The sequence below is a fragment of the Prunus dulcis genome, chromosome 7 (assembly GCF_902201215.1).
Source record: "Prunus dulcis chromosome 7, ALMONDv2, whole genome shotgun sequence".
Lineage (NCBI taxonomy): Eukaryota > Viridiplantae > Streptophyta > Magnoliopsida > Rosales > Rosaceae > Prunus > Prunus dulcis.
In genome coordinates, this window is record NC_047656.1 from 16,593,353 (window position 1) to 16,619,698 (window position 26,346).

Sequence of the window (26,346 nt, forward strand, 5' to 3'; positions counted from 1 at the left end):
GTTTGCTTTCTGCATTTGAATGGTTCCCTTGGTTGGATCAAATATTGATTGGTCTTCTCTTACCCATGACTCATTGTTGCATCTTGTTTTTATGTGATGTGATCATAAAAAAGGTTGGACTTTACAATGGGGCTAGTGTTTGACTTGCCTTGTGCATGTTGGAACAATTGGTTGATAGATTGTGTGTCGCTAGTTTTAGCATTTACCAGGATTGTCAACGCTTCATGCTTTAAGGGGGTTGTTCTGTGTCTTCGGTATTTTGGTATTTTTACTGCAATTGGGGGAGTTGCATGTAAACTTTTAACATTATTTGGATATAAACTGCTACAATGTGGGGGAGTTGAATCTGCAATTTGTGGTGCATTTCAGATGTTATGTAGCTTGCGATTTCTAGGAGAGACTTTGCTGTAGATTTCGTCGAGGGTTTCTATCTTTTTGGCTGAATATATAGCTTTCCTACTCGCATTTGAGCCGTAAATGTTGACATATATTGAGGATCTGTCCGTGATGTTTTGTGATTTCGTCCAATTTCAAAATGGTGCGCAAAATATAATGTAGTTTCCGAGTTGGTACATGCTGGATACAGTGAAAGTAAAAACATGAAGCTTTTGTTTAGCTAAATAGAAGAAGACATGGGTTGTAATACAGCAAATGGCTTCATTGCGTTTTGACTTTTACTTAAATCATAAAAAAAGAGGGTAAAAATCACGATTCCATCTGTACCCGACATGAAAATATAATAATAATTAAGGCTTCAAGGATCAAGATGCTTTTGAAATACTGAAGAATTTAATTCTTTATCCTGAAATAATTAACAGATCTTGCGACCTTTATATCAAATCAAAGCATTTAAAAATTGAATGTTTTAATCCGGATTTTTTTCCAGTGTTATAATGTTATGTTTTCTTTTTCCTTAGTGCAAAGCAACTTAATTATTTATAATTAACAATTATAATAATGGGCAACCAAATGACTTTCCAAGTCTCCTACTTACTTACCAAGCCCAAGAGCTCAAGCAGTGAAGAAATCAACCGCGTAGTCTATCTTTCATTACGACCTGTCGTTCTCATAATGAATTAGCTTAGCTCTGTATATTTTCGACTAGGCGTGTCGTTTACAGTTTGTCGTGTTGGCTAAAAACGAGAGAGAGAGAGAGAGAGAGAGAGAGAGATGGCAGTTCCCGGAAAATGCTTGCTGGTGACGGGACCTCCTGTAGGTTTCGTTTCTATCTCTCTACACTTTCAATATTAATTTCCAGCTATTCTTCATTTCAGAATTCGTATTGCTTTTTGCTCAATGTTTTCCGTCAATTTGCTTTCTTCTTCATGTTGATGCACAGGGTGTGGGAAAAAGCACTCTAATTATGAGAGTGTTTGAGACCCTAAAAGCCTCAAATCCCAACTTAAAAATTCAGGGTTTCTACACAAGTAAGTTTTCAAATAAAATTTATTTGGTTGGGTTCTGTTTTCTTATATAATAGATTGATGTAATTGTTTTCGAATTTGTTCTTGTAAATTTTGTAGGTGAAGTTAGACAAGGAAGTGAGAGAGTTGGGTTCCAAGTGGTCACACTAGATGGCCGCACAGCTCCTCTGGCCTCCACCATTTCCAGGTCTTGTTGCCTCCTTTTCCTCTTTTCATCTAATCTCAATGACTCTTCTGTTCTTTGTTGCATTGCTTAGGCAGTTTCTCAAACTCCATAATCCATTGTTGAGAATGCTATGTCAGATTAATCATTCATTTCACTTGCATCCTATTCCACCAGCTATATTATCAAGTAAAGCCTAAAGTATGTGTTTTTTCTTTAATGTCAGCCCAGAGTCTTTCAGGTGGCCCAATGTGGGGAAGTACAAAGTGAATGTTGCTTCATTTGAGTCACTGGCACTGCCTGAACTACAGGTGAGGTGGTTTTTCCACTGCTTACTGTTCAACTCATACCACCCCTCTCCACAATTTAATCTCAGTTTTGGCCTTTCTGGTTGGGGATTTTGTTATATTCTTTCAGGGTTAGACTACGGGATTTGAGTCATTTGCATCCTTTTCCCGATTTCTTATCAGGTGAAAGAAGATACCGATCTCTTCATCATTGATGAAGTTGGGAAGATGGAGTTGTACAGTTCATCTTTCTTCCCTGCTGTTTTGAAGGTTCTGGAATCCAATATCCCACTTTTGGCCTCAGTCCCAATTCCCAAATTTGGACGTGATATTCCAGGGGGTACATTTTCCTCATTCTTTCTCAGTATGATGTTTTGATTACTTGCTTTGTCAGCTGTCACACATTTTCTCTAAGTTTGATTTCTTTATTCACAGATTTCTAATCATAATTCAAATGTTTCTTAAAGTAAATTTTGGGTAGAGTTTTTTGGTTGGTGTGTTTTTGTTATTTTTCCTTGTTCTATGGAGTTGGAGTTGTGACTGAATAAATGTGGAGTTGGTGTTAGCATTCTGCCATCCTGCTTTTTGAGCTGAATCTGTATATGACTAGGGTATCTGATCTTCTGCAGTTGCACGGTTAAAGAATCATCCAGGTGCAACGATTTTCACACTGAGCCCGAGTAACCGGGATGCTGTCAAAGAAGAGATATACCTCCAACTGGTAGACTTATTGAGTAAACAATAGATGTTGGACAATCAATGTGGTCCTTGTTGTGAACAATATTTTATCAGCAGCTCCATACTCAAAAGTTAGGACTTGAAGGAGCTTTGATGTACTCAATAGGCTTTAACAAAATATAAAAACTAAATAGTGTATTTCTTCTTTCTCAATTTTAGCATTATCTTATTTTAGTTTGCTTCTAACCGAGAGAGAGAGAGAGAGAGAGAGAGAGAGAGAGAGAGAGATGTTAGGTTAATACTCAAGAGACAAAGGATGGGACAAACAATTCCAATCATGTAACTTTGCTTTCCTGATTATATATGCAAAAGTTTGTTCTTTTTATACATTCAATATATGCAAAAAAAGAAAAGAAAACTGTGTGTCAAAAACAAACAAGATGGATGTTAAAGCCAAAAACAAATAAAATTAATACGAAGACATAATTTTAATTTGATTGCTGAAGACAATAAGCTCAATGGGGTCATGAGCCTCGCCTATCCTGTTCAGTTCGCAGCACTTCATTTGCCAAGGATGAGAATGATATAGCTGTGTCTTGCATCTCTGTAGTCCTCAGGTTGATTCCCTGCTCATTTCAACAAAAATATGGTTTGATTAATTTAACATAAAGCAATTTCATTCTGGCACTTGAAAAAAATAATCTATGAATAAAAGGGTCCATTTCATCACTGCTAAATTCCTACAACTTATTTATCTGGGATGCTAAAAAGGTATACCTGCAACTTTTTCATGTTCTCCTGCAGCTTGCTTTCTGCCATTTTAGCAATATTTGCTTCCTGCAGCCAGAGGCACATGAAATGATGTTGTTGACAGCATTTTAAAAAGGTTTAATATCTAAGTAAATAAGTTGTGCATCTTCTGAAAGTTAAAAGAAGGATGTGTGCTTACACTTGACGAGAACCCATATCTCCTCTTAATTTGGTCAACTTGACCAACCTTCTCATCCTGTTGCTCTTCTTTGGTGGAGTTTTTCTCAGTCTTGGACTTCATTTGTTTCAGAACTTTACCTGTAGATTGGAAAGTTTTATCAGGTAAGACACTGCCCAGGCAGACCTGATTGATAAATTCATGCTATGTAAGTGTTGTACTGACCTTTAAAGGCCATAAATTTGCTTGCCAATTTTTCCTTGTTAAGAGCTGTCAACACATTCTGCTCTTTTGGTTTTTCTCCAGGAATGTCCATGTCCATGTCAATGTCAATGTCATCTTTAAGCAAAAAAATTCATAGCTCATCTCAAAACTCCATGCAGATTGAAATGATATATAAATAACTTTCTCGAAATGTTGAATGATCACTTAGGATTTTATACGATATCAGTAAATTTATATGCATACCTAGGTCTAGCTCATCTTCATCCCTGGCCTGCTCATCTGTGTTTTCAGCATCAACTGTAAAGTTAGCAGTTGAAAAGATCGTCGAAAGTTCTTCGAAACTTTCTTTAGTATCTTCAGTTTCAATCTCAGGGACATTCTTCGCTTTGCTTCCCACAATATCTTTAATGACAGAGCTGAATATACCCTGGCAAGAAAATAACATTTTTGAAACCTTTCATTCCACAAGAAATAGGTTGTAAACAGAGTTCGTAATGTATCATTTCCCCATCTACCTTTTTCTTTTCCTTTTGTATGGTCCGTCCAGGAATGAGATCTTCTTGTGGAATTATCAAATCTTTCTGGTAAGTCAAGTTGAAAGAGTCTAAAAGCCTTGTATGGCGAAAGAAAAACACAAGAAATTATGACCTAGAAGAATTTCCATTATAATAGAAATTATGAAGAAACAAATGTACAAAGAAACTTTCAAGGATATGTATACCTGAAGCTTTTATTGTGGAGTGAAAGAGAGAAGAAAAATATTTCCTGATCACCGTTCACCTGTGAAAGGATGAAGTAGAGCAAATGATGAGGATTTTCTCAAGATCGTACCTTATGCGACTGATATGAAAAGCTTGATTTACACTTACCATAACAAGTTCTCCTTCACACGAAGAGCATATCGAACTGTCAGAAAATGAATTTGGTTTTGGAGTGGAGTATGTGAAGCCCCTTATTGACGTCTCCTTTATTAAGGATAACTCCGGCAAGGACCTAGCATTACATAATATCACTTAACACTCAGAAATTTGAATAACACACATGAACAACTAGAACATCTCAAAATTCTGGTTTGAGATCACATTCAATGCATGCCTATTTTTTCCTGTTACCCCAAATGATGAAATTTGGAGCTACAAGATTATTGGAAAATAGACTATGAGAAGTCACTACCTTATCTCAACTTTTCCACTTGTGAAAAGGAGTATAAGGCCAACATCAGAGGAGGTGTAGAATGTCGAAGCCCAGCAACAAGATGCTTGGAATTTCTTTTTGTAGATTACCTTCTTAACTCCCTGACATAAAAGAAAGAACAACAAAACTATAGAATCAGATAAAAAAAATTTTGAATTCATAGTTTGTACACAAGATGAAACACTTTACCTGCATGACATGAGTGAAAGAATATACGTATGCAGCTTTTTCAGAACATAGAAGGAGTAAAGACTGCTTTGGCACGCCGTCCTCAACAGGGCTCCCTTTGCTCAAGTCAAGACCATTTAATAAGTTTAATCTTTTAACATCCTGCCCATCTGTGTAACATTTTTAAAGAAAATAAACACACAAATCACATAATTTGATCCTTAAAATAGAGCAGTATATGGGAACATTTCAACCAAAAAAAAAAATGTGGGAACCTGAAGAGACCAGAACTTACCCAAGATCTGCATGAAAAGTGCTCGAGTGGGTTTTTTGGGATGAACCAAACTAGTACTCAATGTGTTTCCATTATCACTATCAAGAGCCAAAACAGATGAATCCTCTGTTGCAACTGCTAAGACATTCTTGTCAAAACCATGAAAACTGCAGGTTTGGAAATGCAGAGAGATGATGCCGGTGGAGATTTCACTTGCAATATGTTTTTGGTATAATACAGTTGGCCCTTCTATATCAAGAACTGAAACCTGTGAGGAAAACAAGCTCAAGTGTAAGAATAGAATGGAAAGAGGACAAGAAATCGAGAATGGTTAAAGGCAAAGAGCGAAGATCAAAAAGTAGTTATTAGATAGTAAGTAAGCTTACATATCCTTGACTAGACCCAACAGCAAGATGTCCTGTACTGTGGTTTATGTTCACAGAAAGTACAGAACCATTAACCTTCAAGAGTTTAACACTTTGAATGATGTGATCATTTCCTTTTTTCGTACTTCCTGCCATAAGTATGTGAAACTCATAAGGCCCTTCGTAATGTACTTCATTGTGGTAAAAACGTGAAGCATATTGCTAGTTATACGGCAATGGTCTGATAGTTGAATCATGTGCTAAATCATACCTTGAAGAGACAAGAAACTGCTCACATGGGCATATGGTTCAGGTTTCAATCTAAAGATTCGAACCTGTAAATCACATATACATTAAATACACCACATATTTTCCTGAAAGCAATTAAATTGAGCATAATTGACCCAATCCGTTCAGCATGGTACTTACCATTCCACTCTGATCTCCAGAAACAAGAAGCCGAGAGTTCGCATTGAAAAACAAGGCTGTGACTGGTATACCACTTAAAGAAAGATCATCCTCACTCTGCATTTTGTTTGGGGGTGTGTGGAGGAGAATAAATAAGCACAATAGTAAAGAATTATCTAATATTCTCCACTAATCTGCAAAATAAGCTCAAAATGCTTTAGTGATATCAAATGAAATGTTTACCTGTTGCTTTAATGATAGTATTGGTACTAAAAGTGGACATGACAAATCCCAAAAGTTCAGGGCTCCATCATTGTGTCCAGTTATGTACAGATTTTTTACTTTCAAAAATCCAGTGAAGCGGGCTGCATTTAACTGAGTTCCATCTTTTGGTTTTGTCTCAAAAGAAAAGAGAGATGGAATGCTTTTCGCCAGGAGAAGGCAGTCCTACATAATCAAGAATACCACATCACAAACTGTTAGAAACTAATACTAAAATCTTAAATGAAAAGATGTAGTTTTGGTATGAAATATTCAACGGTCACATTACCTCATCTGCAGAACTTAACATTTGGGTATTATCTGTGATAAATTTTGCCACTGTAATGTTTGAATCAACAAACGGTATCTTCACCATGACCTCCTTTGGCAATGATGGTGAAGACTTCGATTGGCTTTGTAGAAGATACTTTTCGATCGAACAATCATCATAGGCATAAAGATTTCCTGAATTACCAAGCAAAAGAAAGCAATCTTGTTTATGTTTGCTTTGCTCACTTAAGCTTGAAACGATCTCCATGTCGATACAAGGCTCGGGCAACTGAAGCCCTAATTTAATAGTGCGACCTTCTGTATGTTCATTCAACAAGATTACCTGCCTCATCAAAACCAAATTTTCTCACTTGCACTCGGTTGGGATTGTGATTAACAACCATAAAACAAAATGAGAAATGCTTCAATAGCACATGTTAATAATGATATGTACCTGCAACAAGGTTGAAGAGATGGTGTCAGACCCCCCCATAACATATAGTCTACTTGCCTTCCCATCTGCATAAACCCATCTCAATGATGCTATAGGAATTTTGTCCAACTTATAACCAACATTCAGTTTAAAGATCGGAGTACTTTGCGTACTAGGCTCTGATGGTAATTCAGTTCTTGTTGAAACACTCCAGATGAAAATATCTCCATTGCTGTACCCAACAGCAACTTTACTCCCAAAGGGGCATGCCCAGCATGCAGAAGTCACTTTTTTCCCTTCATGATGAAGTGATTGCAATGCATTTCCACCTGCTGTGAATACGGTTTTGCTTTCTCGAATATCCCATAAGGATATGATACCATCTCTAAAAATTATAAGAACTCTGCATTGAAACATATGACTTAAGAATTGGTAAATCTGAGAGGTTGCATTGAGGAAGGCAGAGAGACAGAGAGAGGCAGTAAATTTTGGTGAGACTACCTCTTACTTTCAGCTGCTGGTTGAGGTAGTACATGTAACACAGAAGTATCAACAGTTTCTTCAGTTGGATTCCCTGATCAGATGATAAAATCAAGTTGGAAAGTAAAGAAAATGCTTATAAACCCCCAACATTTCAAAGGAAATGGTGGGGGCATAATCTATCCTCTGAGTATAAAAGGTGAAGAGGAATGCATCTAACCATGGGAAGCTGAATAAGGTATAGTGTACTTCATTTGTACTATATGTTCTTGCTCAAGCTTCAAAACTCTAACATTACCAGCAGAATCTCCAACATACCTGCCATCATACATTCGTCCAATACATAAACTTACTTGAAACGAACGAACCACATTTCGATTCATCTACTTAATCCCCAACATTGGAAGCTGAAACAAACTTACATGTAGAGACTATGTTGCATGACAGTGAAAGAAGTAATATCTTCTTCAAAAGCATGCACATCAGCCAACAGGTTCTTTTCTATATCCCAAATCTAAGGACAACATCATTCCTTTTGTTAAAAACTAATCCATGCACTCATCAAACATTGGGAAAATCTCAGAGATTATAAGCATAGTGGATCAAACTTACCTCAATATGGTTCTTGGAATTCACATTTACAAGTATGCCTTGGTTCTCCACAAACTGAACACAAATATCACCAAATAATATTACATGCAAATTACCACACACAAAAAAAAACAGCTGGAAACTGAAGAAAGTATACATGATATTTTATACAGAACCTGTAAAAACTTGCTTGGTACTGCATTGACAGACTCAAGCAGAACTTGAGTGTTATCTTTGCCAAATAATTTAATTCTGCCATCCCTGAGAGCGACAAAGATACAAATGAACACTAAAAATTGGACATAACATGAAAACCAATGAGGCTATTTTGGTGCAAGAAATAAATTATGAGAACTCACTTGGACGAAACTGCAAGTATTTTTTGAACAGGATCATAAGCCAACATGTTACACCCCGATGGGATCCCATAATGAAATAATAGACGGGGGTCTATATCACTGCCTTTGAGACCATCAGAATTTCCACCAGGCTACAAATTAAATTGAAAAAATTTATGTAAATTCTAAATTGCCTTTAAAAATTAAAACCCAATAATAATAATTATTTAAAATAAAAAATAGTTTACAACTGCATTAATAAAGTGAGTTTGACCAAGATTTAGGCCATTGACTCTTTGACCAAGGGTAATTGACCTGCTTGCTCGTGGGCTTGTAAGGGAGCCTATCACATGACACGTACGAGCCCATCACATGACACGTGTTATTTTGAGATTTTAAAATGGGCCCACAAAATCTGATTGTAGATAAACAAACATTTGATCCACCGCCCATCACATGGATAGCTTTCTCTCTTTATTGTCTTTACAAATATTAACTTTTCTTTTGTTTGCCATGAGTTGACTATAAATCCATTATATTTCCTTCAATCGTTTTCTGGAAAATGGATCCAATATAAGATCCAAATTATACAATAAGATTGATGCTTTTGGTTGTTAATAGTATTCATTCATGGAAGATGGGAGTGCGTCAGCGATCTTTCACATTTTCAATGGCATGCACCACATACATTAGAACACAAATTTAGGGCATGTTCGGCATCGAATTAAAAACTCGTTATAAAAATGTTTTCTAGAAAAGCACCTAACATATGCTTTTTCAGAACTATTACTATATGGATAATATGTTAACGGTTCTTTTAAGATTAAGAAGGGTTTTCTTTCTTCGATGGTAATACGTGGCAGCTATTTATATGGAGGTGGGGGTGTTAATCCCTTTAATAAAGTTTAAAAGGAGGTCTAATAAAACTTGAGACATACATTTAGTTAAAACCAATTTAAAGCTAAGCTTTGTGAGGTCACATCCCCTTGCAAGATGGAGAATGAGTCAAAAGTAAACCCAATTAGATAAATTAATACCAAATTGGATGAGACAAGACAAGACCCAAGAGACGATACTAGAGTTCAAAGCTATAACACTAAACAAAATTTTCTTACAAATTCTTTTATGAAAACATTGGCTTTTTTCTTATCCAACCGCCCACCTCAAGGCCCCATCCATCCATTAAACGCGTTTCTTTCTTAATATTGACTCATATTAAAGAAAAATATTGCTATATTTCAGTGTCCCTTGCTTCTTCTTTTTTTTTAAAAAAAAAATACAAACGACAGTTTAAACTATAAGAGAATGAAGTTTCTCACATACACATATTACCAAAGTATTATACGACTCGAACCTAATACCTATGATCTACAAATCAATGTCATTTTTCACTGGGCTCATACCCTATTGGCATTGTCCCTCTCTTCTTGCCTCTCTCGAAATAAAAAGAGTAATTCAATAACACCAATGACACCAAGATATGAAAGTTTTTCTCGTATTAAATGAATGAAGTAACGCATCACTATATTAAACAAATACAACTTAAAATTTAGTAACATTCTCAACTACCAAACCGACACCTATACCATCATGTCACATTCCTGATGTGATTAAGCATTGTCTATATCAAGCAAATGCAAACAAGAACCCAATCCCCTAATTTCATGTTTGTAACGCAACCAATAATATTTTATTTATTTTTCATCCCATCTTTATTACTGTTGTCATCAAAATAATCAACAAAATATGTATATGGCAGTTATTTATTTGTTCATAATTATTAACCTGACATACATAATAATATACATATCTTTAGTACTAAAATGATTAAAAATTTGGAGGCAACGTGCATCAAACGGCTAAAGGATACGGCATAAATGATAGCAAGTAACTTTATTTGCAGATCCCCCGACAATTATTATCTTAATGACAGATTTAATTCGTTATTAATTCTAGCTTTTGAGTACCCTTCTCTGTTTTTTTTTCACAAGAACAAGAAGAACAAGAGGAGGGAAGAGGAGGAGAAGAACAGTGGATCGAATTCAAAAGCATGGACTGATCTCATTGAATTGATATTGAACCATGTTCTTAAAGAAACAGAGAGATTGATTGCTGGGTTGAAAATTCATTGAAGGTTAAGAGAAAAGGAACATCACTTGCCTTTTTGGAAGCCTTCTCCACAAGCTTTCTGACAAACATTGATGATGGTGATGAAGAAGAAGATCTGGTCTATGCTCTGCGGTTTTCAGAATCTGAGAGACCACCAAAAAAAAAACCCAACTCCTGAGATGGAGACAAAGACGACCTGAGAAAGCCAAAGTTCTCTGCTTTGAAATAACCGACGACAGAGACCAGAGAGAGAAGAAGAGAGGAGGAGAAGAAAGTGAAGTGAAAACTTTGAAATGAGCCGTTGATCGCAGTTTTTCAATTTTTATGTTGGAAGAGGAGTGGGACAAGATTAGCGGTTTCTCAAGGACAAAATAAAATGTTGGTTCGGATCAAAGGACGGTGACACGTGGAGGCTGATTAGGTGACCCGAACCATTAAGAAGGAAAATATGTTTGACGTCCTTGACCCTTGACTTCGCTTTCACTTACTCACTCACCCACTCTCTTTGCAATGGCAAAGGCCAAAACTACAGATTGTTTCTCAAAATGACAGAATTGACCTTCCTCCTGGGACAGAGCTTAATCAGTGAGCACACGTGGACATGTGGCAGGATATGATGTCAAACTGGGACCCACATACCTGGTCCTGCCAATCGATGTTATAGAGCTACGTGGCCAAATCAAAAGAAGCTTACTAAATAAAATAAAATAATTTCAAATATATATATGTACCAAACTTTTGTGACACTTGTCTCCTGAAGAAAAATGCTTTTGTGTATTGAATTGAAGTTCTTCAATCAAGACAAGTTTACAAACACAATACAAGAAGAAAATCAAAGACAACAAACTGAGCTGTGTTTTTGCCTTAGAAGGCAACCAAATGGAACTATCAGTATTACATAGAAACAAACAACAACCACCACTCTTACTCTTGTGAAGACAACCTCTTGCTGTCAATTGCTTCCTTGAGTTTAGTCCCCAATGCATAGGCCAAAGTAGGAGGAACAGCATTTCCAATCTGCCTATGCTTGTGAAGAATTGTGCCCGAAAACTGGTAGCTATCCGCAAAACCTTGAGATCGGGCGCATTCCCGAACAGTTAGAATCCTGTCCTGGTCAGGGTGAAAGCACATTCCCACCTTCCCCATTGGTTGAGGATCTGTAATGGAAGTTGGGAAGTTGCCTTCCCAATCCAACCTTCCAAACAGGCCCTTCCACTGATTGTGGCGCTTGGCTGTGTTGGGCAGGCACCATGGTATCAAGTCAACTATCTGTCCAGTAGAGAGCTTCACCTTTTCATCTGGAAGGCATTGCCAATCAGCACCTGGCCGCTTTGGAATTCTCTGGCATCGAATCAGATTCAGCTCATTCATTTCTTTCGAAATGTGATCAGTCAAAACAGCCATCTCCCCTCGGATTTTCTTCTGGAACCATGAGATGGGATCGCTTTCATACTCTAAGTTCACCTTGGATGCTCCATTCCCTACGGCCGGGAGATCACCGATTGTATCTCTTACAGTTATTGAACGGAAAGGGGCTCCACTTGCAGTACTACGAACAGCAGCATATTGTGAATTGCCTGATAATGTGATCTTCAACTCTGGTACGCCAAAGACATGCATTGGCTCTGGCCATTCAGGGAGAATCTCTCCTGGGGCAGCTGCCCATATAAATGCTCGCTTTCGTGACTGGGAAACTCCATAAGCTCCAGCTTCCAGAATACCAAACCTCACCTGATAACCCATCTCAAGAAGTGAAGCCAGAGTCAGACGGAATGTCTGTCCTTTATTGAAAGACACAAAATTCCTCACATTCTCCAGGAGGAAATACTTTGGCCGGAAGTAGTCGGCAAAGGATAAGAATGCTAAAATCATTTCACACTGAACTTTACTCCAAGTGCTTTGGTTGAACCTATTCATTCCAGAGAAACCCTGGCATGGAGGTCCTCCATTGATGAAATCTACCTGCCCCGGCAACGGCAAATCATTTTTAACCTTCTCATCAAGTGATGCAGCCAATTCAGCAGCTTCAGAAGTTGCAATACAATCATCTGTGTCCCCACATTTTTCCATTACGGCCCTTAAGATCACATTGCAGTTATTGATAAAAACCAATGACTCAGGATGGTTGAGTTTGAAAGCATCCCCAGCAGGCTCTTCATACTCAATTGCCCACTTGGTTATTGAAGCACCAGACTGACGCAACCCATCAGACAAGCCACCGCAACCAGCAAATATATCCAATGTGGCTAGGCGTTTCTGCTCAGAATCAGCTCTCTGGTTCTCAACTTCTGAAACATTTTCTCCTTCTTTGCACTTGCCCTTTCTCTTTCTAGAATCAGCATCACCACCTCCTGTTGAGTACCTCAGTTTGATGTGAGCTGGCAACTGCTTAATAGACCCTTTAGAAGGATCATATAGATGTTCACAGAAGAAAATATGCTGGAAAATGACAGGAGCATTACATGCTGGAAGATCACTCTTTTTTCTGACTTCACATTTCCTTTCTATATTATCAACAGGCAGGATGTGTGTTTCTTCACTGTAGTAGACCTCTCTAATATCCGAACTGTATGCCTTCTCAACAGATATGTCCTCTGGTCTGAAAAATCTTCTTACTTTAACCTGGGTAGATTCTATTTCAGGTCGTTTAGATTCCTTCATAACAACTATCTCCAGCACTTGGCACACGACATAAGCTTTCAGCCCCAAATTCCTTCCAGCCTTGAAAATTTCAGTTTCCATCCTTTCCACACCAAAATAATGGGGACTTACATAGACATAATCATGAACTGAGTACTCAACTCCCCTGTATACAAAACCAGTTTTTGATGAATTTACTTTAAATACTTCCTTGGCCTCCTCGGCTTCATTCATTTTGCAAGAGTGGCAGGCACCAGAACCCAGACCCATAGTATCACGTGAAAGACTAAGGAAAGCACCTCTCTCTGGGCAATACAAGCTTTTACAGTAATATTCAGTCGGCAAACCCTTCCTCTTCCTCTCTTCTGCCCTTGCTCTATCAGTTCTGTTAGCATCAGCATTATCCTTCCTATACTGATGCCCCCACGGCATTAGTTTAATGTCCACAACAGCTGCCTGTTTAACTTCCTTTAATGCCAAATTTGTGCACTCATTTGTCAAAAATACCTCCCTCTCATTGGCAGTGTTGCCAAGAACAGTATGGGATCCTCGCTCCATCACTCTTCCATGAAACATTTTGCTTCCATTCAATGTTTCATACATATACTCCACAAAATAAATGGCAGGAAGTTCATTGGATTCATCAAGTTCCACCAAAACAGCACCGCCAACAGAAATTTCTTCTCCCCAAAGAATGGCGCGCTTATAAAGAGCTTCACCAGAACATGTTTGGCCCACTGGCTCCCCTTCCCACAAAATCTCCCTGTTGTTGAGGCATGATTTGGTTTGTCTTGAAATTGAAGAAGGCTTCTGGGCTTGCTCCATTACAGTTGGATTCTCTTCTACATCATCCTCTTCTACATCCTCTTCTTCAACTTCCTCCTCCTCTTTCTTTTCGCCAATATCTCCCTCCTTTGAATCTTCTGGAGAGTAGTTTGAATAGTACTCCCCCCAGATTCTGTTGATCAGCCTTGTTGTTGTAGCCTGCATTGTCTTCCTCTTGGAAACCACAGGTGCCATTGATGCCCTTGGGTTCAAATTTGATTCACTCTTTTCCAAAAGCTTCTTCTTCTTTACTAACCATTTAGTATGGTGCCTCTCCTCCATTTTCTTTGTAAGACCAATCACAAATGGACATTTTTTAATCTGCGCATCTGGAAATTCTGAAAACAGTTGCAGTATTATCTGTCCATGGACAACGACATACCTCTCAACAAATGCTGGATCAGAAGAAATGTAAGCACAATGGTCCTTTTGGAACCCTGACAGTCTCTTAATGACATCTGCGAAAGAAAGCCGTGCTACTCGACTTTGATCTTTCAGCATAGTGATTATACTTCTCCCAATCTTTGCTGTTCTCAGAATTGGTTCATACCACAGAGCATACTGCTTAGATGGCTTGCCAAGTCTGTACCAGGCCATATCTGTTCGGATTGATATTGAAACCATTGATGCTCCCAATTCAATCATCCATTCCTTTATCGCACTCAAGTAAGTTGGCATTCCATCAGCATCCTGGGCTCCTGGACCACTTGAAGTACCATCAGAATCAAGACAAAAGCCACTTCCATCATCTTCACTCATAACCCCTGACCCAAAAATGGTAACATCAATGTCTGCGCAGGGTTTCATTGGAAGAAGCTCGAGCGAAATCAATCTTGAGTCTGAGTTGTATAGACACCAATTATGAAGCATGCTTCGAGGAAGGTCATCAGCATTACAGATATCAAACTCATTGTCAAAAACTATGAACTCATCAGTTTCTTCAATGGAATTCTTGTAATAAGCAGGTAGAGGATAATCATTGGCAATTTCATCTTCATTAATTTTGATGTAGTATTTGCTTGACACAGAGGCAGGACCCTGGCGCTTTCTTTGTTTCATTGACTTCCAGTATTCTTCCTCTTGCAAGAGTTTTGCCAACTTTGCATCCTCATTTTCCTCAGCTTCAACTACGGATGAACCAGCTGAATCCACTCCGTTCTCTCCACCAATCTTTAAAGTACCACTTGAAATTCCCGGTTTTGATTGCACAAAATTTCCACGCTTTATACTCTCATCTCTGAGGGCAGCAAGGACAGGTAACTCTGCAAATGGCCGATCGTTCTTCTTTGATGTTTCCTCCAGACCTATTAGTTGAGCATAAATAAACTCGCCTTGAGATAGAACAAAGTCTTTGACAGATGCACTCCCAGAAAAGAATTTGCTTCCGCTCATTGATCGTGCAATACCAGCAAGCAATTCATCAAGAGTGGGGTCGGAGTTGGATTTAGACAGCTTCTTGTAAACCTCTATGCAAGCACGCGCTTTCTCAAAGAATTGATCAAAGTATTTCTTGTAGCTACTGGCCGGTTTACGGCAATCATAATCAGCAACTTCAGTTGAAAGCCATATTACGGGGGAGCCGTCTTCATAACCAGAGATGTCCCAAGATTCTATCCGCCCGAAACCTTCACATCTAACACCTCTTTCCTTGTCCTTGTCAGAACTTTCGTTGAGAGGCAATATAGCACCAGATATAAACATGTCAGAAACCTCCAACATCTCAAGGGGTTGTGCGGAACCAGTTGCATCATGCAAAACAAAATCAGTCAGTCTTCTGTTTGGGCGCACAGCATCTTGGTCCGGGCCACAAGTCAGGCGTACGGCAAGAATTTCTTCCTCCACTATCTGGTCCTCCTTGCTTTCAATAAGGCTAGACTTCTCAGAAATATGAACAGACCTATCCTTAAAGTCTTTGCAAGCAGCAGCCCGCTTCGGCATTTTCCGAGATCGGGAAGGCTCTTCTTCACTGCTCTGAGGCAAATTTCGCTTCTTAGCTTTAGGTGCTGCCTTTTGGGATTCTTGTTTACCCTTCTTCTTCTTCGTCATTCCTATTACAAAAGAATCAGGGAAATTAGGCAAAAGATTGACAAGGTAAAGCTAACTGAAAAATAAAGCCAAGACCCAGGCCAAGAAAGGCCTGTGCATGCATATCATATTTTTGTACAAAACAACGGGGGAAGAGGAGTTATTATGCAAAAAAAAAATCATGAGAAATCAAGTAGTTAATCAAGGCTTTTTAAGGGTCCTGATAAAGAAAACAAATTCATTTCTCTGTCTTTGGCTGAGACCATAATAATGAATCTTGATGTAATAAAAGTTGAAACTCATCCTAATTACAAATTCATGATTGAATGAAATGACAATCAAAACTTTAAAACCCATAAATATATTCCATATTCATAATTTCATAATACAATAAAATGACAGTCAAAACTTGAAAAACTATAAGCATAAATCCATAATCCCAAATTCATAATACAGTAAAATGGAAGTCAAAGCCTAAGAACCCATAATCACAAATTCACAATACAATCCAAGGGCAGTTTAAATCTAAAACAACCTATAATTATAAACTCTAAACATATAAATTCACACTAAAGCAAAGGGGCAGTCAAGACATAAAAGACCAAGTCAACCAAAAGAAACCATTCGAGGGAATTGAAGTACCTGAAGATGACGAAGATGGTGGTTTAGTCCCATTGGCACCTTTGGCCTCTAAGAGCGCTGCTGCTTCTGCCGCTTCTGCTGCCGCCGCGGAACCCATTTCTCCCCTAATCGCCAGTGAAACCCTAGAATGCGCAATGTGGGGTGTAATGAGAGGGCTGACGCTCTCCGTCTGTCTCTATTTGGTGGTATTTATTGTGAGAATTTGAACCGAGTAGCGATGAACACGTATAGGCGGGAAGGTGGAACTTTTGGCCCCAAGTGTCGCGCCTTTCTGAACTGCAAGGAGGGAAAAGCCCTTCATTTTCACTTATTTTTCATTCAAATTGAGGAGCTTCATTCTCTCACCACATTGTCCTAAGTTTTACATGATTTCAATAATATAATTTTGTTTTGTAAAAAGTTAAAACGAAAATTCTTTGATTTGTTACAGTTGATTCTCGCCCTTTCTACTATTTTTAAATAAATAAAAAAATTATTTTCAAGGTTATAGATACGATGGATTGAATTTTAATATAATCACCGTAAAAGTTTAATGATTACGGTAAAGTTGAACCTCTGCAACTAACCGGAAAAAATGAACTTTAATTAATATGGAAAGTAGGGAAAATGACCTTCAACTGTTGGATAGTGTACAAGAATCCATGTTTGAAATTTTCAAATGTTCAAATTTGATATTCAAGTTTCAAAGCATCTTTGGCTGATTTGAGAAACGGAAAATTGAGCTCCGACTAATCTTCAATGCACGAGAATCCATGCAAAGAAGTTTTGGAGACCTAATTTTGAATTTCCAAATTTACAAAGATACACAATTCTTTTTCTAAAATGGCAATATTATCCATTTCCTTTTTTTTGTTTTTTATTTATTTAAAATTTACCATACAGCATCATCCAATACTCTACTAATTTGAGTTACATTGTCTAATCGTTAATGGTATTCCAAGTACATAAATAAGTTTAAAGTGAGGCGAGTGAAGATTAATATCGAGTTTTGTCTTAGAAAGAACAATGTCTACTCAATTTAATGTTTATGGGTTTTAATTAGTAGTTAAAATTTGTATTACGATGTAATAGATTTGTAGCTCAAGTGGTTAAGCGCAGTTACTCATGTACTCAAAGTTATCTGGTTAATAAAAATTACCTAATAATGATTAAATTGTGATTACCATATACGAAAACGATGAAATGTCAAGTGTTACATTCTAATGAGGTAATGAATGTGGATGAATCTATAATGACTATAAAAAAAGGTATACAAATTGTTTTCTATAAGAGCAAAATTTTGCGTTTTAAGAGAGAGAGTTGTCAAGAACAACTCTCCAAAAATCACAACGTTTTATGAGTGACATCAGTTCATCATAAGCTAATCATCATTCAGCCCACGGGCCCGAAACCGGTTACCAACTTAGTCCATATAGGCATGATATTTTGAACCAAGGTTAACCCAAGCATGACATGGGCTAAACCAGAAGCCCAATTACCATCACAACATCACACCAAGATCCAAGCCCTATTATCCTCCACCGCCCCCCTAACAACAAGTGGCTTATGACAAAGCTCTCGCTCAGCAGCTGAGAGTCTGAGACCTAAGATAGCAAAAAAACCTACTTGTAATGGGGATAATACTGTTTTACTATCTCAAACAACAATACAATGACACGTGAAAAAGTTATTATGCAAGTCGTTGCATTATTGACCTAAATAGCAAAAAGCGTTATCTCAATTGCATGAGAGTTTCTCTATAAGAGAGCGGCCCCAAATAATGAAGGTGCAACTTTAGTACCAAACTAGGTGTCGAAATCTCAAAAAGCCAGGCTTGTGTTGAAAAGTTGCTGAAAACCTTTGGTCCCCCATTTGTTATTTGTATGGATCTCTCTCTTGGGTGCTGAAAGCATAATATATACATATTCATCTTATTATTTTGGTCTCTCACTCATCTCATGAATGATCATGTGGTTGGCTTAGCTTTTGAAGCACATGAACAAGCGCTCTCCACATCATTGCATGAAAAGGAAAGGGTGGCTTTGGAGCCCCAAAGACCCTACCTAAGCGGCTAAACCCATCATCTCATGGTGGTGAGTTGTAAGTTAATTGCAACAGATAGACCTTTTTTTAATAGCTTTCTTACCTTTTGCCTTTTTATGGTTGATAAAGAATATGTTATCTCTTTGTATACAATAATTTGGGTCATGTGGATCGAGAGGGAAAGAAAGGACCAGTCCAAACCCTTGCATATGTTGAATTGAAAGTGTCATCGCTCCACATACATACGTATACAACAAACTGTCCTCTGAGAGTATAGGACATATCATATAAGTTAGTGTATGAAGAAAGAAATTGAAAGTACGATACAAAATGTGGGTACGTAAATGCGGAAACTAAGAATGAAATGGTTATGAAACGACTTTTAATTTTGTAATCAATTGTTAAAATGGTTTGGTACAAGAAAGGCATAATTGAATTTTTTTATTTTTTATTTTATACTTTGATATTTACCGAAGAGAGTTTTTATAAAGTTACTATGGAATTTAAGAATGTGTTTCAAGTGCTTTTAGAGTACATGACATTTCAATACTTGAAGAGACACTACTATAAGATTGATTACCAAAAATGAAATCAAATTAACTTATTTGATTTGATGTTAATGTTAATGTTATGGATAGTCGTTTACGCGCTCGTGAGTGATTGTCAACTGTTGATGTAAGTGTATCTCACAATAAATTAACGAGATTGACGACCCCTTGCACTTGCAAAACAACTCTCATTAGCACAAACTCTTCGTTGTATCAAGCAAATTCAAAGTGCTTAGTGAAATACATTGACACTGAAATTGACTTGGATCAATATTTGGTGCCTTCATATGGTAGCGCTAGAGCTATCATCGATTCGCGGTCGACCGGGACTAGCCCACGCTAGTTGCCAAACGCCAGCACCACGCGGAAAAATCCAACAACAATACCTCTCTCTGTTCCGTGAATCTACAGGCGCGAACTCAGAGGCGCACATTGGCGCGTAACGCTTGGGAAGCGCCACGTCGGCACAGCGCGTGCAATGCGCACCGTGCGCGCAATAGAAGGAAACACATATAAAAATGTGGAAACACATTCCTCATGCGATCAAATTGACGACACGAAAACCCGTTCATTGTGGCGCCAAATGGACGTGTCGTGCGCATCAAAAGCAACTGTCTGTGAGCTGTTGGTTACGTGCTGCAAGCCTACATCCGATCACATCAAATTGCTATTTTATTTTATTTTATTTTTATAATTTCTATAATTTATTTTTGATTTGGGCTTAATTTGATGCAGAAGAATGAATGGTAACGATAAATTCCAAACAAAGACAAGGTACTAAATTACAAAGAAGTTGGAAAATGACTGTCACGTAAAATGACAGAAATTGTATTTTCTATTTATTTTGTATAAATTTTTATTATAAGAGATTTTGGTAAATATTGATAAGTTCAGGTGGTACCACTTAATAATTGCCACATTCAATTTGTGGACCGAGCATGTTTGTAAAGTCAAGCTATGGATTAGACAATACCAAAGTGGATACATGCACATGGTTAAGGTTTAATTGGGTAAGCTAATTATCTTCTTCTTTATTCTTCTTCCTACGATTTCGGGATACTGAAATTTCTAAACTTGACTAATTCTCTAAGTACATACAATTAGTATAACGAGATTATTAGATTGAATGGCATTGTCATATGTCATGCAAAATGAATATTAGTTAACATTGTACATGTGGTAATTGAGGATAAGAAACCGTTAGATAATAAATCGTTAGTTGCATCTGACATGAATAAAGTCATCTTTAATCACATGGCTACGCTGTTAGGCTCGGTTAAATTGGGAAATACAAATTCATATTACTTTTTAGCACAGGTGTAAATTTCAATCGAATTCATACCAATTCACCTATGTCGGAAACTTTAAAAGTTACTTAAAAAGAAAATTAACATTGTGTAGCAAATGGAAGCTTCGCTTTCTGGTCGTTTTATTCCATTCCAGCCAATGACAAAAGCAGTAGCTTTCTCTGTTCCGCATTATTATAATTATTGAAGATATTTTTATCATTATTATATTAAAAAGATCCAACCGTACTCAAAACTCCTCGTAGCTTTGAATTTCCGTTTATTTTCTCATTGATATCTCTCTCACACTTTTGTGTTACAGGAAAAAGACTTTTTCTCCATCCTTAGTTTCCCACACTCATTTCCATATAATTCAAATTCCCTCATAAATCATCATTGTTTTTTTTGAAACTGACATTTCTGTTGGTCTCTCTCAACTTCAGAAGCCCACTGGCATGTTTGGTTGCTGCCGAGAAACAAGTGCAGAAAACGGTGAGATAGAGCTTTGAATTATCTGGGTTCCTTCACACACTCAACAGAAATCATATAGATTCAGGAAGTTTGTTTCTTTAGCTCCCTGCATTTTTCAGAGCTAAACAGTTACTGGGTTTCTTGTGTCTAATGGTTTTGAATTGATAGATGAATTCTGTTTATGTTCTTCATGTGTTTCACAAAATATGCATAATTTTTTTTTTTTTTTCTGATTAACTTTGTTTGGAATTAGAATTGATATTTCTCTGTTCTTATTTTAATTTCTGGGTTTTTAACTTTTTGTTTGCATGAAATGCAATTGATGAATTGAAGCCATTTTTAATTATTGCTCTCTTATTACAATAACTTTGTGTGCTGGGCTGGCCCTTCATTTCGCTTCGCTGTAAAGTCTGCTTTTTGTGCTGTAAAAGAAAAACCCATTAGGGGAGGTTACTCATCAAGTGAAATCTGGGCTTATCTTGGTTTTTCAGGTTATAAACAGACTGCTTAAAGTGCCAGCTTATTCTTTTGATGGATAAAAGGCATTTAATTCCGGTACGAATGGGGTAAGACACAGAGCACTGCAAAGGGAATGATATTCTTCTGGTAGATCTTGTGGCTGCATGGGAGGAGGCTTATTGCACCTTTTTGATTTCAATCAAGGCAGCATGGCCAGAAAACTTTTTACTCATAAGAAGCATGATGGCGGTGAGTTTTACTGTTCTCTCTATGCAACAAGAAAAAGTCTAAAGTGTGTATGGGAAGGAAGGTCCCACTTGTGAATGACACAAATGGTTCTCTCTCAGACAATCATTGAGACAAAAGAATCATGATAATAACTTGAATAGTTGAACTGTTTCTGTCTATTTACTTACTCAGCTGATACAGTAGGCTGTTTGAACACATTGCAGGCCTGGAAGCTCCACGAAATAGCCTGGAGCTGCAAGTAGAACCTCAGAGCTATTGTGATGTGGGAGATTTACCGGTAATTTTTCATCACATGCCTTCTTGTTGCATGTCCTGTGGCTTAGGTGGTTTGATTCTGTGGATGCTGCGCTTTCAGAGTCATGAGAATGTGGTGTTTCCGGTTGTTTGTAATATGATTCTTGTGATACATGATACATTGTGAGTCTTGGGTATGAATTTTTCTGAGCTTCACAGTAGGACTATTTTGGGTTTTCTCTATGCATCTTTTCGCAAATTTGTAAAACTCATTTGCTACTTGATTTAGTAAAAAAATTTGGTCGTTACAGGAAGGATCTGCTTCTAATTAGGTGGGACTAAACTCTTGTTGTAATCATGCATTTTCTGGTTGTATAACAAAATCTGATTTCTTGTATGCATCAGTGATCTTTCTTTAGAAATATTTTCTTCTTTCATACTGTGTTTCTTCTACCAAATTGCATCATGTCAGACTTTTTGAGTAAATTTCCAAATCCAGCTACTTAGTTCAATGAGTGATCAGAATATCCTTTATAAAAAAATTTGTGTAGTGCTCTCTCTCTCTCCAATCACATTTAATTGTATTTTTGTGATGAATTTTCAATACTTGTATTGTATCAGATTGAAGAAAATTGGTCCAAAAAGAATTATCCTCTTGAAAGTTCAATGAAGAAATTGATCAATGAGGAAATATCAAAACATTCAAGTACCAGACAAAATGCACCAAACATTGTGGCCCGACTCATGGGGATGGATATGTTTCCATTGGATACAAAATCTGCAGTTCAGCCTATTGAGGAAAAGAGTGAAAATAGGAGAATGAAATCTTCAAAGAAGGAAACGAATGGAAGGAGCTCAGCTGCCCATGACCCTTCTAACTTAAAGTCCTCCAGGCAGATCGATCTTGATTCTTATTATCATAATAACGATAGAGATGCTACTAGGTGGGGTGATGACCAGAAAATTGAAAATCCAAGGCGTAAAGAACATCCTCAAGAGGAGGAACTAAAAAAGTTCAAGAAAGAATTTGAAGCATGGCAAGCTGCCAGGTTTAGGGAATGTTCAAGGATTGTCGAAGTTGACAGAACCCCAGGACGTTTGCTTGGTCGAGAGGACCTCAACAAGGAAAAGGTGGCACTTTCAGGGCGTACAGCAATTGAGAAAACTGTAGAACCTAAGGATTATGCACTAAAAACAATCTCACATGAAGGACGTGTTTTGCAATGTCATGGAGATAAGACAGAATTATTCCCAGCTGAGCATGAGGGACCTTTTTCTTCAAGAAGCAGAAGAACCATGAGCTTAGACTTTGAGCAATCTTCCATGACTTCTAAAAAGAGATTGGACGCATCTTCTGCTCCTACAAGGATAGTTATCTTAAAACCTGGTCCTGATAGACTTTGTAACCAGGAAGAGACTTGGATAGGTTCTTCAAACACTTTAGAGCAGAGGGGTGGCATAGAAAATTTTCTTGAGGAGGTGAAGGAACGGCTAAAATGTGAACTGCAAGGGAAAATGCATAAAAGGGGTTCTGTTGTCCAAGGAAGTGGAGTTGAGACTCCATATAGTGAACAGCCATCAGCTCCTAAGAAAATTGCTCGACACATAGCAAACCAGGTTAGAGAAAGTGTAACTAGGGACCTTGGAATGAATTTGCTCAGGTCAGAATCAACAAAATCATACAGAAGCGAAATTCAGTTCAATGGACCAGGTTCCCCAGAATTCATACATAGAGATACTAGAAGGATCTTCTTAGAGAGACTAAGAAGTGCTTCAAAAAGAGAAACAGATCTTGGTGTTCCTGTATTAGTTTCTGGAAGCTCTAGTTTATCTGCATATGACAATGATAGGGCCAGACTAAAACAAGTGGGAGATACTCTGGAAGCTCAAAAAGACATGAGTTGCTGGGAAAGGGGAATAGTGAAAGATGAACATGAAAAAACAAGATCATTCAGACATGGACCACATGATAATGAGGTGCTTGATAGAGAGTTGTCCCCTAGAAACCTCATTAGGTCTTTATCAGCCCCAGTACCCGGAACATCTTTTGGGAAACTTCTTCTGGAGGACCGTCATGTTTTAACTGGTGCTCACATCCAGAGGAAGCATGAAGGCATTGACCACATGTCCATGGAGATGAAACATCAGAAGAAAGAAAGGTTTAATTTTAAAGAAAAAGTTTCCAATTTCAGGTACAGTTTTACTCTTAGGGGGAGGCTGTTTGGCAAAAAAATTCAATCAATTGCGGAATCACATCGTAACCATTATCCTATGAAGGATATCATGAGTGGGCCAACAGTGATTATGAACTCCGGAGAGAGACATGTAAGAGGATACTTTATCTTATCTATGCATATTACTAATTCATCAATGAATCAATGGATTCAATTGCTTTCTATCTCTTGTAGTTCTTTGATCTAAATATATTTTCGCACATGGTCTTAGGAGAATTTCACTGAGGTCCCTCCTAGTCCTGCATCTGTTTGCAGCAGTGCTAGGGAAGATTTTTGGAGGCCAACTGATTATCTTAGTCCAATATCAACTCCTGCAACTCCAAGAGAGGATAATATTGTTCCTCGGGCTTTCAGAGACATCAGCGATAATCTGAATGGTACGGATGTTTCTTTCTACGCATTCTGTTCTGAAGTGACAAATGGGTGATAAGTATGAATGTGGTGCATTGTTTACTGGACATTACTCCCAAATTTACCTTTTGTGATTGTATATGTTTCTGTGTTTATGAGGCATGAATGACTACTATGAAATTAGACAGAAGTGTAAACTGACAAGTGACATAATCATCTAATTGTCTGATGCTGATTTTACAGAGCTGCGAAGGCAACTGAATCAACTTGAGTCTGATGAGCCTGAGGACATAAAAGATGAACAGAAAGTGGTCGAGACTGAAATGGTTGGGTTAGAGGACCCAGCAGAGGCTTACATACGAGATTTGCTTGTTGCTTGTGGTTTGTATGATGGGTCATTTGAGAAATCATTAGCGAGATGGGACACATTTTCAAAGCCCATCAGCAACTCAGTGTTCGAAGAAGTGGAAGAATCTCACAAAAAATTGGCCAAGAAAGATGATAGCTCAGCAAACGATCACAATGAAAAGGTAGACCACAAGGTGTTACGTGATTTGTTGAACGAAGCTCTTTCAACTGTTCTTGGACCACCTAGAAGCATGTCTAAGTTTAGGAGAAAAATTATAGGTTCATCTGTGCTGCCACCTTTACGTGGTAAGAAGTTGTTAAATTGTGTGTGGCAAATTATCCATGAGCGCCTACACCCTCCAACTGATGGACCCTATTACTCAGTTGACGACATGGTCTCCCGGGATCTTGGATCGAGTCCTTGGTCGGGACTGATTGACGATGACATTAATGCTCTGGGAGGAGAGATGGAAAGCCTGATCACGGAAGATCTTGTTCAGGAAATTTTGGATGATATGCAGTTATGATGGAGTGCAAGTTTGAAGCTTTTTTTAGTAGAGTCAGTCTCATATATACGGAAGCAAGTAAATACATGATTACATGGACTGCCATGTTTGTTTAGTAATAGTTTGAGTGTTCATGGGAGATTGCATATGCTTGTATATATCTTCTTCTTTGTGTTTGTTTGTGAGATAGGAAATAGGTTGAGTGGTTGGAGTTATACATATATGTAGTGTGTACATTGGATACATGTATTTTAGTTCTCTCTTTTTCTTTCAGAGAAAATCTTCATATCCAATTTGTTGGAGCAACTTGTTTGTTTTTGTGTTATCTAACAATAGTGTTTTATAATATTAACAAGAAGCATGGGATCTAGTTCCTGCATATTATTGTTTGGTTATCTGTGTTCATTCTGAATTGGACTAATAGTAATAGGGCTTTGAGGCATTGTTAGGTGCACCCAATTGTTATGTCCCAGTTATAACTTAGAACCCAAGTAAGTACAGGCCCATGAGAACTTGGATTCCAGCTTTTTATCTGACCAAAAGGCTGAGCCAATAAAAACCTAAACAAATATATCAGTTAGTCAAGGCAATGTACCTACATCTTTGCATTGAATTCTTTTCCGATACATTATGGTAATTTAGAATATTAAAACTGTCCCAAAAAAAATAATTAGTGGTGGATGATCATTATGAATTTTCAACTAGCAGCTAAGATTGGTCCCACTCTTGTTAGAATCCTTCACTTTTAACTTGACCCTTAGCAGCCCATGGTTGAAAAATGAGTGTGTTTTGAATTCAGCAAAGAAAATTGCACCAATTCCTCCCCTTCCTTGTGCCCAAAACACTTGCTTGTTCAAATTGGGATCTTGAAGATAGATACAGGCAACAAGCACCACACCAAACCAAACAC

The 26,346-nt window shown here is 37.7% G+C and overlaps 4 protein-coding genes across 7 annotated transcripts; 2 read left to right on the forward strand and 2 right to left on the reverse strand.

Moving 5' to 3' along the window:
- The first annotated feature begins 1,081 nt into the window (after nucleotides 1-1,081).
- Nucleotides 1,082-2,935, forward strand: LOC117633894 (cancer-related nucleoside-triphosphatase homolog). 2 transcript variants are annotated; one of them, XM_034367732.1, is made up of 6 exons: nucleotides 1,082-1,212; nucleotides 1,340-1,427; nucleotides 1,524-1,611; nucleotides 1,814-1,898; nucleotides 2,058-2,214; nucleotides 2,504-2,935. In XM_034367732.1, the coding sequence occupies exons 1-6, from the start codon at nucleotides 1,171-1,173 to the stop codon at nucleotides 2,617-2,619; spliced, it is 576 nt and encodes a 191-aa protein (XP_034223623.1). In that variant the 5' UTR covers nucleotides 1,082-1,170; the 3' UTR covers nucleotides 2,620-2,935. The 2 variants fall into 2 exon arrangements, with proteins under 2 accessions (XP_034223623.1, XP_034223624.1); XM_034367733.1 differs by having other exon boundaries at nucleotides 1,122-1,216.
- Nucleotides 2,870-10,919, reverse strand: LOC117633893 (syntaxin-binding protein 5-like). 3 transcript variants are annotated; one of them, XM_034367729.1, is made up of 24 exons: nucleotides 10,648-10,918; nucleotides 8,509-8,639; nucleotides 8,326-8,410; nucleotides 8,171-8,224; nucleotides 7,981-8,072; nucleotides 7,779-7,876; nucleotides 7,580-7,652; nucleotides 7,100-7,481; nucleotides 6,665-6,988; nucleotides 6,358-6,561; nucleotides 6,136-6,231; nucleotides 5,978-6,041; nucleotides 5,728-5,855; nucleotides 5,363-5,609; nucleotides 5,089-5,237; nucleotides 4,879-5,000; nucleotides 4,575-4,698; nucleotides 4,427-4,485; nucleotides 4,221-4,317; nucleotides 3,949-4,132; nucleotides 3,706-3,819; nucleotides 3,502-3,620; nucleotides 3,330-3,389; nucleotides 2,870-3,178 (listed from the first exon to the last, which is right to left on the reverse strand). In XM_034367729.1, the coding sequence occupies exons 1-24, from the start codon at nucleotides 10,684-10,686 to the stop codon at nucleotides 3,077-3,079; spliced, it is 3,147 nt and encodes a 1,048-aa protein (XP_034223620.1). In that variant the 5' UTR covers nucleotides 10,687-10,918; the 3' UTR covers nucleotides 2,870-3,076. The 3 variants fall into 3 exon arrangements, with proteins under 3 accessions (XP_034223620.1, XP_034223621.1, XP_034223622.1); XM_034367730.1 differs by having other exon boundaries at nucleotides 7,779-7,853; nucleotides 7,979-8,072; XM_034367731.1 differs by lacking the exons at nucleotides 2,870-3,178; nucleotides 3,330-3,389; nucleotides 3,502-3,620; nucleotides 3,706-3,819 and having other exon boundaries at nucleotides 3,964-4,105; nucleotides 4,220-4,317; nucleotides 10,648-10,919.
- A 432-nt stretch (nucleotides 10,920-11,351) lies between these two features.
- LOC117635663 (DNA (cytosine-5)-methyltransferase 1-like) lies at nucleotides 11,352-17,015 on the reverse strand. The gene is made up of 2 exons (XM_034370001.1): nucleotides 16,729-17,015; nucleotides 11,352-16,109 (listed from the first exon to the last, which is right to left on the reverse strand). The coding sequence occupies exons 1-2, from the start codon at nucleotides 16,823-16,825 to the stop codon at nucleotides 11,521-11,523; spliced, it is 4,686 nt and encodes a 1,561-aa protein (XP_034225892.1). The 5' UTR covers nucleotides 16,826-17,015; the 3' UTR covers nucleotides 11,352-11,520.
- A 3,802-nt stretch (nucleotides 17,016-20,817) lies between these two features.
- LOC117635179 lies at nucleotides 20,818-25,806 on the forward strand. Its single transcript, XM_034369530.1, has 6 exons — nucleotides 20,818-21,076; nucleotides 21,547-21,763; nucleotides 21,967-22,040; nucleotides 22,619-24,322; nucleotides 24,443-24,608; nucleotides 24,826-25,806. Exons 2-6 carry the CDS (start codon nucleotides 21,679-21,681, stop codon nucleotides 25,455-25,457), a joined length of 2,661 nt encoding a protein of 886 aa, XP_034225421.1. The 5' UTR covers nucleotides 20,818-21,076; nucleotides 21,547-21,678; the 3' UTR covers nucleotides 25,458-25,806.
- Nucleotides 25,807-26,346: the final 540 nt, after the last annotated feature.

Excerpts from the sequence above, each read along its gene's own strand:
- LOC117633893 (XM_034367729.1), bottom strand. The coding sequence starts at position 10,686 with ATGTTTGTCAGAAAGCTTGTGGAGAAGGCTTCCAAAAAG. Across the intron at positions 8,640-10,647 it reads TGGAGAAGGCTTCCAAAAAG|CCTGGTGGAAATTCTGATGG; the intron begins GCAAGTGATGTT and ends TTTAATTTGTAG. Across the intron at positions 6,989-7,099 it reads TCTCTTCAACCTTGTTGCAG|GTAATCTTGTTGAATGAACA; the intron begins GTACATATCATT and ends TTGATGAGGCAG.
- LOC117635663 (XM_034370001.1), bottom strand. The coding sequence starts at position 16,825 with ATGGGTTCCGCGGCGGCAGCAGAAGCGGCAGAAGCAGCAGCGCTCTTA. Across the intron at positions 16,110-16,728 it reads ACCATCTTCGTCATCTTCAG|GAATGACGAAGAAGAAGAAG; the intron begins GTACTTCAATTC and ends CTTTTGTAATAG.
- LOC117635179 (XM_034369530.1), top strand. The coding sequence starts at position 21,679 with ATGGGAGGAGGCTTATTGCACCTTTTTGATTTCAATCAAGGCAGCATG. Across the intron at positions 22,041-22,618 it reads GTGATGTGGGAGATTTACCG|ATTGAAGAAAATTGGTCCAA; the intron begins GTAATTTTTCAT and ends GTATTGTATCAG. Across the intron at positions 24,609-24,825 it reads CATCAGCGATAATCTGAATG|AGCTGCGAAGGCAACTGAAT; the intron begins GTACGGATGTTT and ends CTGATTTTACAG.
- LOC117633894 (XM_034367732.1), top strand. The coding sequence starts at position 1,171 with ATGGCAGTTCCCGGAAAATGCTTGCTGGTGACGGGACCTCCT. Across the intron at positions 1,612-1,813 it reads CTGGCCTCCACCATTTCCAG|CCCAGAGTCTTTCAGGTGGC; the intron begins GTCTTGTTGCCT and ends CTTTAATGTCAG. Across the intron at positions 1,899-2,057 it reads TGGCACTGCCTGAACTACAG|GTGAAAGAAGATACCGATCT; the intron begins GTGAGGTGGTTT and ends ATTTCTTATCAG.